General features: G+C 34.4%; 1 protein-coding gene across 1 annotated transcript; it reads left to right on the forward strand.

Moving 5' to 3' along the window:
• Positions 1-9,103: 9,103 nt before the first annotated feature.
• Positions 9,104-13,715, forward strand: LOC143243047 (uncharacterized). The gene is made up of 2 exons (XM_076486682.1): positions 9,104-10,569; positions 13,277-13,715. The coding sequence occupies exons 1-2, from the start codon at positions 9,294-9,296 to the stop codon at positions 13,384-13,386; spliced, it is 1,386 nt and encodes a 461-aa protein (XP_076342797.1). The 5' UTR covers positions 9,104-9,293; the 3' UTR covers positions 13,387-13,715.
• Positions 13,716-14,544: the final 829 nt, after the last annotated feature.

The following is a 14,544-nucleotide window of genomic DNA, read 5'->3' on the forward strand; positions in this document are numbered from 1 at the left end:
CGTGCCATACAGTGTCGAATGTTTTCTCGATATCAAGGAAGCAAGCAACAGTACATTCTTTTTTATTGAAGCTATCTATTGTGGTTTCGGTTAATCTGATTAAGTGGTCTGTCGTTTGTCTAAATTTCCTGAATCCATTTTGTTCTTTTGGTAATTTTGATGTTATCTCCAAGAATGTGGAGAGTCTATTACTGATTATTCTTTCAAGAATTTTGCCTACACAGCTGGTCAGGCTGATTGGTCGGTAGCTATTAGGTTTATTTGCTGGCTTTCCTTCCTTATGGAACATTAATATATTTGCAAGCTTCCCAGAAACTGGGATGTATCCTGAGGATAGAGATAAGTTAAAAAGTGAATTTAGATGGTCAAACAATTTCGGAGTGCCCTTTTTTAGAAGGATAGCTTGTATTTCATCTTCACCTGGTGCTTTGTTTTTTGTGGTTTTTATTGCTCCGAGTAATTCTTGAAGGGATATTTCATTTGTTAGTAACGTGCTTGCATAATCTGTGTCGGAACTTGTATTTGTATCAGTTATGTTTATTGGAAAAATTGATTCAAATTGATGTTTATTGTTTAATATGTGATTAGTGACTTTATTGTAGAAATATGTATTCATATCTGGATCAGTGTGAGTTTTAAAAGTATTTTGAAGTTGATCTTTGAAAGCTTCGGCAATTTCCTTATTTGTGTGTGCTATAGTGTTATTATGTTCGAGTGGAGGATATTTCTTTGTGTTTTCATTTGTGAGTCTTTCGGGTCAGTTTTATCATTTAGTTTAGAGCAGTAATTGTCCCATTTATTTTGTTTTTGTTGTTTTATTTGTGTTTTGATGTGATTTCTAATGTTGGTTATTTGCGTTTTGGTTTCTCTGTCTGTTGTTATCATGTACTGTCTTCTTAATTGTCTTCGTTTTTTAATTAGATTGATTATTTCTGTAATGGGTTTCCATGTGTTCTTTGTTGTTTTGGTATTGTTAACTTGGCTGCTTTCTGAAGGCACTCCGTAATTGTTTAACAGTAGTTATCCATTCCAATATGGGTTTTAACTTCTTTTATAACTTTATTAGGTAATAGGTTGTCTAATTCCTGTTTGTAATTTTGCCAATCTGCTTTTCTGTAATTAAATTTTTCTTTCCTAAATGTTATATTTTTATGGGGGGGCGAGATCAAAGACACAATATATAGGAAGGTGATCACTGTCAACATCTTTTCTTACTTGAAATTTTATCATTTTCTGGCTCAGATTATATGTACACATACACAGGTCTAGTATGTCACTGGAGTTAGTGGCATACACAGTATGTGTAGGGGTGGTATCATTTAATAAAACTATATTGTTATCGTCTATGAATTTTATTAGATTTCTACCATTGTAGTTTGAGCTCCGCCATCCAAAGATAACATTTTTACTATTTAAGTCACCCATAACTATGGAGTTTTGGTTGTGAGAAAAGATGTTGCTGAGTAATGCTATATCTAGTTGTTTATTAGGTGAGCAGTAAATTCCTGCTACAGTTACTTTTCTTTTATTTCTTTGCAGGATATCGACAGTAACATGTTCATTACTACTGCTTAATTTAATTTCTATTACTGAAAGCTCCATTTTGTAGAGCAGCATAATGCCTCTGTTTTCATCATTCTTATTTATTCTGTCTTTCCTTATGGTTGAATAATTTGGTATTTTAAATCTGTTGTTATTGTATATCAGAGTTTCGCTTACTATTATAATGTGGGGGTTAGTTTCTTGTATTAGCTCTTCGATCTCATGTTTCTTGGAAGCTATTGCACTTTGGATGTTGATATATACTACTGTGAACATTGTGCTGTGAGCATGTAACCACTAAGTGTTGATATTATGTAGGGTATGTGTGGTGTGACGTGTTTTTTGGAGATATTAATCAGTAATTCAAAACAGTTGGTTGTTTGGTTCGGTTTTGTGTATTCTGTTACAAATTCTGTAAATATGTTTTTTGATTATGGTTGTGAAAAGGCTTGTTTTATCTGGTGTATTCGTTTCTTGGAAGGTGGTGCTGTTTTCTTGTGGCTTTTGTGTTTGTGTTAAGGTGTTCTTATCCTGAGTAATAATGTTCTGTTCTTGCTGTTTATGGGGTTCTTTCCCTTTTAACATTTCTGCATATGTGGTTTTAGTTGTTTTATTAAATTATGTTGATATGTCTGTTTTTGGTTGTCTGTTTGTATTTGGTTGATTCTGTTCTGATGGTGTTCTTATTTGATAAATACGTTGTTTTATTTGTTTGTATTTATCACATCCTTTATAATTGGCTGTGTGGGTTTGACCACAGTTACAACATTTGGGTGTTTCCTTATCTTTTTTACACTGGTTGATATGGTGTTCCCCGCCACAGCCGCAGCACCTCGGTGTTGCTAAGCATGCTGCAGAAACATGTCCATATCTTTGGCAATTGTAACATTGTGTTACTACAATTGCCGGAGTTTTAAGTTGTTCTACTTGGTATTTTTTATACCAAAGCGTTATTTATTAGTTTTAGTATGTTGTAACTGTTGTCTATGTCTATACGTGTAAGATTAGTGGGTGCCTGTGTTTTCTTTGAGATTATTCGCTGTATATTATTATGTGGAATGCCTTGTTCGTCTAAAGCTTGTGTAATTGATTCAAGGTTAATGGTCTGGTGAACCCCTCTTACTACAATGGCTTTAGGCTGCGGCTTACTTCCTGGTAGGTGGATTTTAATTTTTCCTGGTTTGAAAGCATCTGCTGGCCACTCCTTTACTAATCTGCTTAGGTCAGCAGCGTCTTGTATTTACCCTCGAGTTCGAGTCTCGCTAAGTGGGTATTTGGGTATTGATGTTAAATACCCAGGAGGATCAGGTACAATAATCCTCTTCCTCCCTCCCGAACGTTGATAGCGTCTGTCGTTCAAGGATTTGTTTTATTATAGCTTTGGGCCAGAGTAAAAGTACAACACCGTACTCAGGCCCATTTCAGGGCACAGTCCATGCATGGACGCACAAGAAAAGGTTGTGTTTTTTTTTCCTTTAATTATTTCTTTTTTTTATTTTAATATATTTTCTGTATTTTTTTCTTCTTTTTGATTTTCATTTTGATTTTTTGGTATTTTTCTCCTTATGTTGCTTTTCTCCATGGAGAAAATGCTACTACTACTAGTAGTAACAATAATTTAAAAAAAAAAAAATAATAATAATAATTAAATGAGAAAATTTAGGATCATTAATAGAAAAACAAGGATTAAGTGTTTAGTGCAAGGTGGCCAGCTCGTGCAACATTCCTTAAATACATGTTAAAAGGGGAGAGGTATTTAGGACTATTTACATCATGTACGTGGTAGCTGTCGAGATCACACATTAAGTCATTCTTATGCCAATTCTTATTAAAGAATTGTTTTTCTTTAATGAAGTTTGTCTTTATCGTGGTGAATTCTATTAGGGTTGCTAACTGGTTACTGGGAATGTCTATGGTTGGGTTAGGGTCTCGGATATAGAGTTCTAAGGCTATCTTGCAGGCTTCAGTGGTTGGAACTTCTGTAAAGAGGGATATAACATTAAAACTGGCCATTAAGGCTTTATGATTAAGTTGATTTAGATTAGACTTGAAATTAAAAGAGTCTTTGATGAATGAGCTGGCTGATGTTACATATTTGGAGAATGCCCATGCTATGTATTTACCAAGATTGTAATTAAACGATTCATATGTGGACATTATTGGTCGCAATGGACAATCTGGTTTATGAGGTTTGGGGATGCCGTATATTTGTGGTGTGCGTGAGTCGGTTTTACGTAGGTAGGAATAAAGTGTTTGTGAAATTGTGTTGGCTTTTTTCATTTGTAGTAGTAATTTGTTCAGTTGCGTCTCGTGTGTCTTTGTTGGATTTGTGTGTGTTGGTTTAAATTTGTTCGTGTCTAATAGAATTCACCACGATAAAGACAAACTTCATGTTCAACAACCAAAACTATATACAAACAAATGGCCTAAGCATGGGCAACCCAGTATCACCAGTTCTAGCCAATATTTTTATGACACAAGTTGAAACACAAGCAATTAACACAGCATTACATCCACCACTATACTGGTACAGATATGTAGATGACACGGTTGCGGGATTCAAATCTACAGAACACATACTTAATTTTTTCAATCACATTAACTCTATACATCCCAACATTAACTTCACATGTGAACAGGAAGAAAGCACTCAAATATCATTTCTTAACCTCAAAATTGCAAGAACCGACACACAATTTAAAACAGAAATTCACCGAAAAATCACCCATACTGGACTATACATTCCTTAGGACTCAGCACATGAAACAAAACAAAAACTCAACATACTAAGAAACCAAATAAACAAAGCCATAAAACTATGCTCACCAGATAAAATTAACGATGAATTAGACAAAATAAAACAATACTTCATCAACATCAATAAGTTTCCCCCACAAACCGTAGAAAACATTATACGCACACACCTAGACAGAAAGCAAAATCAACCAACTAAAGTAAATATATCTCACGAATCAAAAAATCACGAAACCATATACTGCTGTATACTATATATTCCTGACATCAGCAAACCAATAACCAACATTTGGCAAAAATTAGTAACAAAATATGACATTCCAGTTAATACCAAATTTATTCAAAAACCAGGCACAAAACTGAGGTCTATACTATGTAAAAACTATACTGACAAACATCACACCAAGATTACTTACAAAATACAATGTGATAACTGCCACGACTTCTATATTGGAGAAACAAGTAGAAAAATAGAAACCAGATTCAAAGAACATAAAAAGTCACCTTCACACGTTTTCGGACACTGCAAGTCAAATAAACACAACATAACCATAGAAAACACTCAAATACTAAATAAAGAAACAAACGCAAAATTAAAGAAGCCTTACTTATACAACAACTTAAACCCAAAATAAACCAATATAAAGGAACGCCTTCATACCTATATTAATATAATAAAATAAATAAAATTATATATTCAAACATCTAACACCGCCCTCTACATTCCGACACTCAGTTACACAACCCCTTTCAAACATGTGGTCAGCTTCCGGTCAGTTACCTCTTTCTTTGTGAACCTGACGATGACCGAAGAAGGTCGAAACGTTGTTCGCTCTTCTATGTAAAATATTTTCTCAGCCCAAACGAGCCGTTTTTGCATATAAATATATTGTCTGGTATTTACCCTCGTCCATTTAATATTGTTTGTTTTGAATTTCGCGCAAAGCTACTCGAGGGCTATCTATGCTAGCCGTCCCTAATTTAGCAGTGTAAGACTAGAGGGAAGCCAGCTAGCCATCACCACCCGCCGCCAACTCTTGGTCTACTCTTTTACCAACGAATAGTAGGATTGACCGTTACATTATAACGCCTCCACGGCGAGCATGTTTGGCGCGGCCGGGATTCGAACCCGCAACCCGGGGATTACGAGTTGAACGTCTTAACACGCATGGCCATGCCGGGCCTCGTCCATTTAATGAAACTGTAACTTAGTTTATATATATATATATTTTTTTTATATATATAGTTTATACATATGTGTGTGTGTGTTGAGCACCTGTACCTAATTTTCAATAAAAGTTAAATAACGAAACGTTAACTAATAAAGAAAAATAATCATTCGGGAATTGTAGAGTCATTTTTTTTACGTTTTTTTTTTTTTTTACATGCGTGTGCATGTTGAACAATTATATTTTCAAGGGACGACAGTTTCTTAGGGATGGGCAGAACAATTCTAATAAATTCAATAAATTCCTGATTTACAAACGAGAACCCTCTCGAACCTGCACAGAATTGAACTCTTTCCTAATTTTAATTTACAAATAACTGTATTCAGTGTTTATGAGGTGTCATTAAAACTCTTAAATTCATTTCCCAGATTTCCGTGTGCATTAATATTTAAGGTTATTATTGAAACTTATTCATGTTTTTTATTCTATATATACCAGTTACTGACTTTCCCTGTTAGTTTATGTGTTTTAAACCTTAAATAAATTATTTCTAGTTGAATATTTTTCGCCGTTATTCTCTTTTCCTCGCAATTCTCTCTCTAGTACAGCGGTAAGTCTAGGGGATTACAACACTAAAATCAGGGGTTCGTTTTCCCTCGGTGGACTCAGCAGATAGCGCCATGTGGTTTTGCTGCAAGAAAACATACAGTTTTTCTCGTAGACGCCCCTAGTGGCACAGTGGCATATCTGCGGGCGTACAAAGCTAGAAACGGGTTTTCGATGTTCGTGGTGGGTATATCAGAAGTAGCTCATTATGAAACTTTGTGCTTAATTCCAAATAAACCCATAGATTTGATATATTTTAGTTGCCCGACATTTAATTATGGTATAATCGATAACACTATGTAACAAAATTTTTTATTTTTCTTGTTCCTGGGCAGAAAGTGTTATTTTCCAATTGTTCATGCCTAAAGTAAATGGAAAAGACCTATTTTTCTCTTCAAACTTTGCTTTTGTGACCTGGGTAATGATATTTTCAAATTTACCCATTTTCCAGAACATTTCAGGTAGATTTAGTGCTGAGTAACTGATAGAGAATTTTCTCGAACTTACAAGAATTCGTTTACTTCTTTTAAGAAAATGTGGTGAATTTGTATATTCGTTTTTGTGTTTAAAGAAAAACTATTAAGTCTATCTGAACTATTGATGAGAGAAAAAACATCCAGTCATCAGAAATCTACCGCCCACCGTTCACGTTAACGGATTAACTGTTACTATTACAACGCACCCACAGTTTAAAGTGACAAATGTTTTGTAGTATTACACTGATTCGAACCCGGCTCACTAGCTCAAAAGCTCCAAACCATTCATAGGGTTAAGAATAAAGAATAAGTGAGGAAGTTTTCAGAATAGACATTATTTGTAAGAAACAGCAACACCTGTTGTGAATCAAACATCCAGAGTGATATTAGTCAGAATAGACATTAGTTGTAAGAAACAGCACCACTGGGTTTGAATCAAACATCCAGAGTGATATTAGGAGCTGCAGCTGTCAATCATATTACACACACACACACTCTCGGAGGAGTGTCTGCGCACTTACAACGCTATAAACCGGGTTTCGATACCGTTAGTCACGGTTAGTAGAAAGAGCACAGATAACACATTGTGTAGCTTAGAGCTTAACGTCAAACCTAGCATAACATCACATGGCCTTGCGAGTTCTACGTTTAAAGCAGAATTTGTTGATTTCATAAATTTCTAGTTTTTACTACCATTTTTCTGGAATTTTACTCAAATATGATGGAAAAATGTATGTCTGTGGAAATTTCAAAGGTCTCCTGCTTAAAAATGAATGTATATGGAAATTTCAGAGGACTTCTGTTTCACAACGTATGTCTAAGGAAACTACAGTGGCCTTCTGTTTAAGAACGTATGTCTATGAAAATGTCAAAGGCCTTATGTTTAAGAATGCATTCTATGAAAATTTCAGAGGCCTTATGTGTAACAACGCATATCTACGGAGATTTCACAGGCCTTCTGTTTAAGGATGTATGTCTATGTAAATTTCACAGGCCTTCGTGTTTAAGGATGTATGTCTATGTAAATTTCATAGGCCTTCTGTTTAAGGATGTATGTCTATGTAAATTTCATAGGCCTTCTGATTAATAAGGTTTTACATAATATTTACTTTTCTTCCACCACTGATTTTGTTTGTTCAAATACACAGCTAGCTACTTAATTGGTTAATTGTACTCTGCCCACCGCAGGTATCGAAACCCGACTTTTGGCGTTCTAAGCTCTCTCATTTCGTCGAGATTCGGACCAGGGAAGGCCAGGGTCAGCGTTGACCTTTTTCTTTCTATTAAAATCTGTTACTTTGTTCACACTGTCACTGAACCCGAAGTAATAACCTTTGTCCCATTGTTGTATTACTCACAGCACGTTAACTTTTGTTTATTATCTGCAGTTTGTAATTAACATAATCCTTTGGTCGTACCATGTCCAATACAAGGGGTAATATTAACTCATGTGTTTTCAGTAGCTTCACACAAGCATGATTGCATAATTAGTCAATGTTCACAATACAGTTCTGATTAGCAGTCAAACACACACACAATTATATTTTGACATAAAAACATTTTAAAATAGAGCCACGTTTTTGTCTAGGATACAGTAAGCCTAACATTGTTTGGTCTGTAAGATTCTTAGGTGTGGTGTTTAGTGGGGAGAGGGGTAGGTTAATCTTATAGTATGTAACTCTCTAGTTTGCTCACCAATTCATGTTTATTAATATGTTTCTTATTATATTGAAGTGAGTTATTAATGAGTTTAATTAGTTACGTAGAAATACTGAATTTGTTCGTCGTGGGTTCTGTATGCTTTTGTTAAAATATAATTTTATATTTACTGTAGCTTGTGCATGTGTGTTTTTGATACAGTTAGCATGTTATACAGGTATGTTGATGTGTGTTTGACACATTTATCATGTTATATAGGTATATTGCACGGCTGGTCTTATGTATGTTCTGTAAATTTTAACATGTTTTCTATTGAATCTCTTTGTTTGTTACCAGTCAAGTTCCTAAGATAACTCGCTCTTTTCCAAATTATGGTTTTTATGTTATTAATGTGTGGTATCCAGTTTAATTTTGAATGAAATGTAATCCATAACACTTTTGCTGATTTTGTAAGACAGTCTTGTCTAGATATAACTGTGGTTTTAATGTGCTTGTTTTTACAGTTTTGCAAATAATACGACTTGTGTTTTGTGCGAATTAATATTTTCCATTTATCGCAGTAGAATTCTGTTTTGTTTACTAGTGATTGTATATAAACCACATGAGGACTCCATCGAGAGAAAGTTTAAATAAATTTGTTTTTTGGTAAAATAAAACTGTTCAACTTCTTTTTACCTTAACTGGTTAGCGTGAAACAATTCTAGTTATGATACTTATACATATTTTCTATTTATTTTCGTGAATTAAGTTATTTATAATACGCTTAAGCCTTTTGGTAAATAAACATCGAATAACACTTTAGTAAAATAATAAAATTAAAATTACAAGTGTAACTGTCTGCAAATTTATAAAGAGGGCGCTATAATCCAAACGTCAATGCTTAAGGAAACAGACCAATGACGGTCGGCTCATTGCTTCTGACGTACGTGATATTCGTCTCTTCATATCGGTTTGTATCAAGAGCCGTAACTATTTTATTTGGGAAAAGGTTCGAGAGAAAAGCGTCATAATTAGTATTTGTAATATAAAACCGTTTAAGCATTTCCGTGGTTCCTTACTGTAAGTTTTAAATAATCTTACGAAGACGATGTACTCGTCAGCGGTGCTACTATTGATCGTCTCGGCACAGCTTCTCGTCTCTTCTCGAGCCCAGTCGATTCAGTGCCCGTCTCCTTACCTTATAGCACCTTGCAGCTGTGAAAAGTCGATTCTTTTTACGATTGTCAGTTGTACTGGTCTATCAGACATCTCTGATGTCCAGAAGTCACTGGCGAACCACTTTTCTCAACCGATTCCACGGCTGTACATTAGTAACTGTAATATGTCGGAACTTACCTCAGCATCGTTTGCCAATGTGTCTGTAATTCGACTAACTCTGAGAGCTAGCAATATTCAGTTATTATCTGATGACGCCTTTGATGGCTTGGAGAATCTCGGGTTTCTGACATTAGAAGATAACCCACTAAAAAGAATTCCCACCGAGGCTTTAATCAAGCTTTCAAATCTGTCAACATTAAGCCTTGCATACGACCAGATCACCAACGTGCAGTCCGGATCTTTAAGTAGCTTTAAACGTCTCCGCTATCTTACATTAACAGGAAATCATATATCTAGAATCGAAAAGGGTTCTCTTCCAGAGAGCCTTCACATGCTGTCTCTATCCTACAACCAGTTAACGACTCTGAACGGCTCACTTCAGAATTTAACCAATCTTCGTTGGCTTTTATTGTGCAACAATGGTCTTATAAGCTTGGAGGGGGAGCTGGACAATCTCAAACATCTAAAGGGCCTCGACATCTCTAGAAATCTGGTTTCGAAGCTGGGACGGTCTCTGTCTCAACTTTCAGAGCTGCGCCGCCTCAATCTGGCATTTAATAACATCCATAGCTTGGAATCTTCACTGAAACCTCTGAAAAACCTGGAATACATCGACTTGTCTTTTAACTACCTCGCACAATTCGATGGCCACGAATTTTCCACCTTGACAAGAGTGAAACGGTTGGATTTGTCAGGGAACAGGTTGATGTCTCTAGGCTCGTCACTGAGTCACATGGGACACTTGACATATCTCAACCTATCAATGAATCACTTGCACACTATGAAGCACGATGAAGTGATGTGGCTGAAAAACCTGAGGGAGCTCGACTTGTCCCACAACGTGCTAAACACCTTGAATCTGACCGAAAATGATCTCATTAACATTAAGCTTTTAAAGTTACGCGACAATCACTTGATCTGTTACCCGGAAATTCTGAAACGTGTGTCGAACTTGACAGAACTGGATCTTGCGTTTAACTTCTTGACCACTCTATCAGAGCACGAGTTCGACGGAAACCAACAGCTTCACAAAGTTAGGTTGGAAGGTACGTATTGTTTTTCCTAGTTCAAGCAACACTGTGACAACAGTGAACGGGTTGCTGCGTTACTTATCTCTGAACAGAAGCAACAGAAGCCTTACAGTACAATTATATATTCTGAAACGGAAACGAAACCAAAAGCAGGAGATATGTATTTCCATAACCGAGATTTTAAATTTGATTAAATTAAAAAGGTCTTCAACAGAAGAAAAAGATGGGATTCATTATTTTTTACCTGCGGCGAATCAAGTTGTATACAGATTTTATGTGTGTGTTATAATAAGTACAACATTAAGCGCACGTGCTCACGAGGATATAAATAATATAAATGAAACCTTTTACTTAACTTGACATAATCCTTATTTTATTAGAAAGAATATAAAAGGGAGACAGGGTTCTTCCAACACTTTATATCTTAACAGATAGATAGAAATGTGTTCATCTTCCAACTAAAGTCTGTGAAACGACCTCGATTGATAGTTCGCAGCCGTAATATGTTTCTTTTGTTAATTCGTGCACTTCTTTTTATATAATACCTTTTAAAAAGACTGGTTTTTCAACTGCAAACGAATGTCAGGAAACGTTGGGGTTTGTTTTTGTTCAGGGTGAGGGACATTTCCATAAACTTCGGTTTGTTTCTAAGGTATGATCTGTTTCCTGAACGTGTGTGATGTACTAAACTTATAACTTCTTTACATGTGACAGTAAACCTTAAGCCTTAACGACCTTAGTATTATTTTTTTCTGCTATGTAAAATATATTAGCGAGAAATGAAAACATGTATAACGCATTATTTTTCTCTACTATATTAATATATTAGCGAGAAATGAAAACATGTATAACGCATTATTTTTCTCTACTATATTAATATATTAGCGAGAAATGAAAACATGTATAACGCATTATTTTTCTCTACTATATTAATATATTAGCGAGAAATGAAAACATGTATAACGCATTATTTTCTCTACTATATTATATATTAGCGAGAAATGAGAACATGTATACTATATTATTTTCTCTGCTAAGTAAAATAGGTTAGCAAGAAATGAAAACATATATAACATTATTTTTTCTGCTAAGTAAATAGATTAGCAAGAAATGAGAACGTGTATAACATTATTTTCTCTGCTAAGTAACATAGGTTAGCAAAAAATGAGAACGTGTATAACATATTATTTTCTCTGCTAAGTAACATAGCTTAGCAAGAAATGAGAACGTGTATAACATATTATTTTCTCTGCTAAGTAACATAGGTTAGCAAGAAATGAGAACGTGTATAACATATTATTTTCTCTGCTAAGTAACATAGGTTAGCAAGAAATGAGAACGTGTATAGCATATTATTTTCTCTGCTAAGTAACATAGGTTAGCAAGAAATGAGAACGTGTATAACATATTATTTTCTCTGCTAAGTAACATAGGTTAGCAAGAAATGAGAACGTGTATAACATATTATTTTCTCTGCTAAGTAACATAGGTTAGCAAGAAATGAGAACGTGTATAACATTATTTTCTCTGCTAAGTAAAATGGGTTAGCAAGAAATGAGAACGTGTATAACATATTATTTTCTCTGCTAAGTAAAATAGGTTAGCAAGAAATGAGAACGTGTATAACATATTATTTTCTCTGCTAAGTAACATAGGTTAGCAAGAAATGAGAACGTGTATAACATATTATTTTCTCTGCTAAGTAAAATAGGTTAGCAAGAAATGAGAACGTGTATAACATATTATTTTCTCTGCTAAGTAACATAAGTTAGCAAGAAATGAGAACGTGTATAACATATTATTTTCTCTGCTAAGTAAAATAGGTTAGCAAGAAATGAGAACGTGTGTAACATATTATTTTCTCTGCTAAGTAACATAGGTTAGCAAAAAATGAGAACGTGTATAACATATTATTTTCTCTGCTAAGTAAAATAGGTTAGCAAGAAATGAGAACGTGTATAACATATTATTTTCTCTGCTAAGTAACATAGGTTAGCAAGAAATGAGAACGTGTATAACATATTATTTTCTCTCCTAAGTAAAATAGGTTAGCAAGAAATGAGAACGTGTATAACATATTATTTTCTCTGCTAAGTAACATAGGTTAGCAAGAAATGAGAACGTGTATAACATATTATTTTCTCTGCTAAGTAAAATAGGTTAGCAAGAAATGAGAACGTGTATAACATTATTTTCTCTGCTAAGTAAAATAGATAAGCAAGAAATGAGAACGTGTATAACATATTATTTTCTCTGCTAAGTAAAATAGGTTAGCAAGAAATGAGAACGTGTATAACATATTATTTTCTCTGCTAAGTAAAATAGATAAGCAAGAAATGTGGATAAATAAAACGTTTTATTTTTTCTGCAATGTAAAATAAACACAAGAAAGATAAAGGTATCTATAGCGTACAATTTTGCCAGCTTTTGTGAAACAAATACTTAATATGAATATAATATAATATTCTGTGTACAGGCGGAAGTAAACAGAATATCAAACAGTGATGTCTAGAAAACCCACTTGTAGAGAAATATGTATGCAAAAGCCGTTTTTGCATACATAGAATATCAAACAAGTGTATATATATATATGTAATATAATATTTTTTGTTTTATATTGGTTTATGTTCTGTTTTGTTTTACCTGCTGCATAAATTAGAACTAACTATTTAATATATTGATTTTAATATTTTTAAATTTATGCAAATGTTTTATCTTTCAGGCAATCCCTGGATTTGTGACACGAGCTTGCTACAATCGCTGAGCATGTTAAAATCCCGCCTAGTTGAAGTCAGTGGAAGACCACGTTGTCTTGAGGAAAAGATGGAATAAAACTCAAAATACTAAGATAGTTCATCTAGTCCCTAGCTCCACGACCCTGACCAGTATTATAAAGTAGTGCCAATACTAAGTGGTGTAATAACTGATAACCTGCTCTATAAATGTCTTAGTTTCTGACAGGCTAAATGGAAAGTTCCTGAGATCCGGAAACGATCTATTTCGTGTTTTGTAAAGAAAAGTATACTCTTCTCTCTGCCGCTTGCATTCATGTCACTTTAAATATTTATGTATTTTTTATGTTGTAAGTAATTTAATTAATTTTAGGCTAATCATTGTAGTAACTGTCTTAATACGCCATAAAATCATCAGTGGTTTCCAAACTAAGGTCTGCAGGAAAATAATGGGAGGGGGCGTAACATATACTGAAAATATACAATGCTTCTAAAGTTCTCAACATCTATATTTTAGTATGCTTTAAATCAGAGGCTCTCAGACTTGGGGCCGCGAACCGCCGGAGGGCTGCATAAAAGTGTCCGGGAAGGGGGCGTAAGAAATACAGAATTCATTATGTATAAATTAATTGGGTGAGGGAGCCTCAGTCAGGAAGCAGAATGTTCTGGACATAGGGACCTTGTGCTGATAACAAGTTTTGGAACTCCTGCCTAGATGTTAAAAGTGATTTTCTTTGTTTAGTTTTGCGAAAACAAACCTGAACTGAGTTAAAATTGACACTTGCTTGTCTAATGTAAACAAACTTCGTACTGGTACAAAGATTTATTTATTTATTGTTTAAAGCATGAGAGGTTTATATACCGTGTAAAACAACCCTAGATTTTGTGAGCAAGTGTGTCTTTGAGGTTCGGTGTATAAAGCGACATCTATTGTGAAACAAGTCTAGGATGCTGCTTTTGTAAAGAAAGTATTATGAGTTATGTTTTAAACTATTCTAACCTGTGCTCTAGAGTAATTACTCAACTACAAGCGTGTGTTTTTGTGTTTATCAAACGCTACAAACAGCTAAATGCGACATAACTTAAGTCACAAGCGCAAAATAAACAACTTTACAAAGTTTACTATTACGAAAACCGAAGAAACTAAACATTAAAACAGAGTGATTTACTATAAAAATACTTTTACAGTATTATGGTACGTTACAGTAAGTAACTTTTATGATATAATATTAGCAATATTTTAGTATGAAGGAAGAGA

This window comes from Tachypleus tridentatus, chromosome 2 (assembly GCF_004210375.1).
Source record: "Tachypleus tridentatus isolate NWPU-2018 chromosome 2, ASM421037v1, whole genome shotgun sequence".
Taxonomy (NCBI): Eukaryota; Metazoa; Arthropoda; class Merostomata; order Xiphosura; family Limulidae; genus Tachypleus; species Tachypleus tridentatus.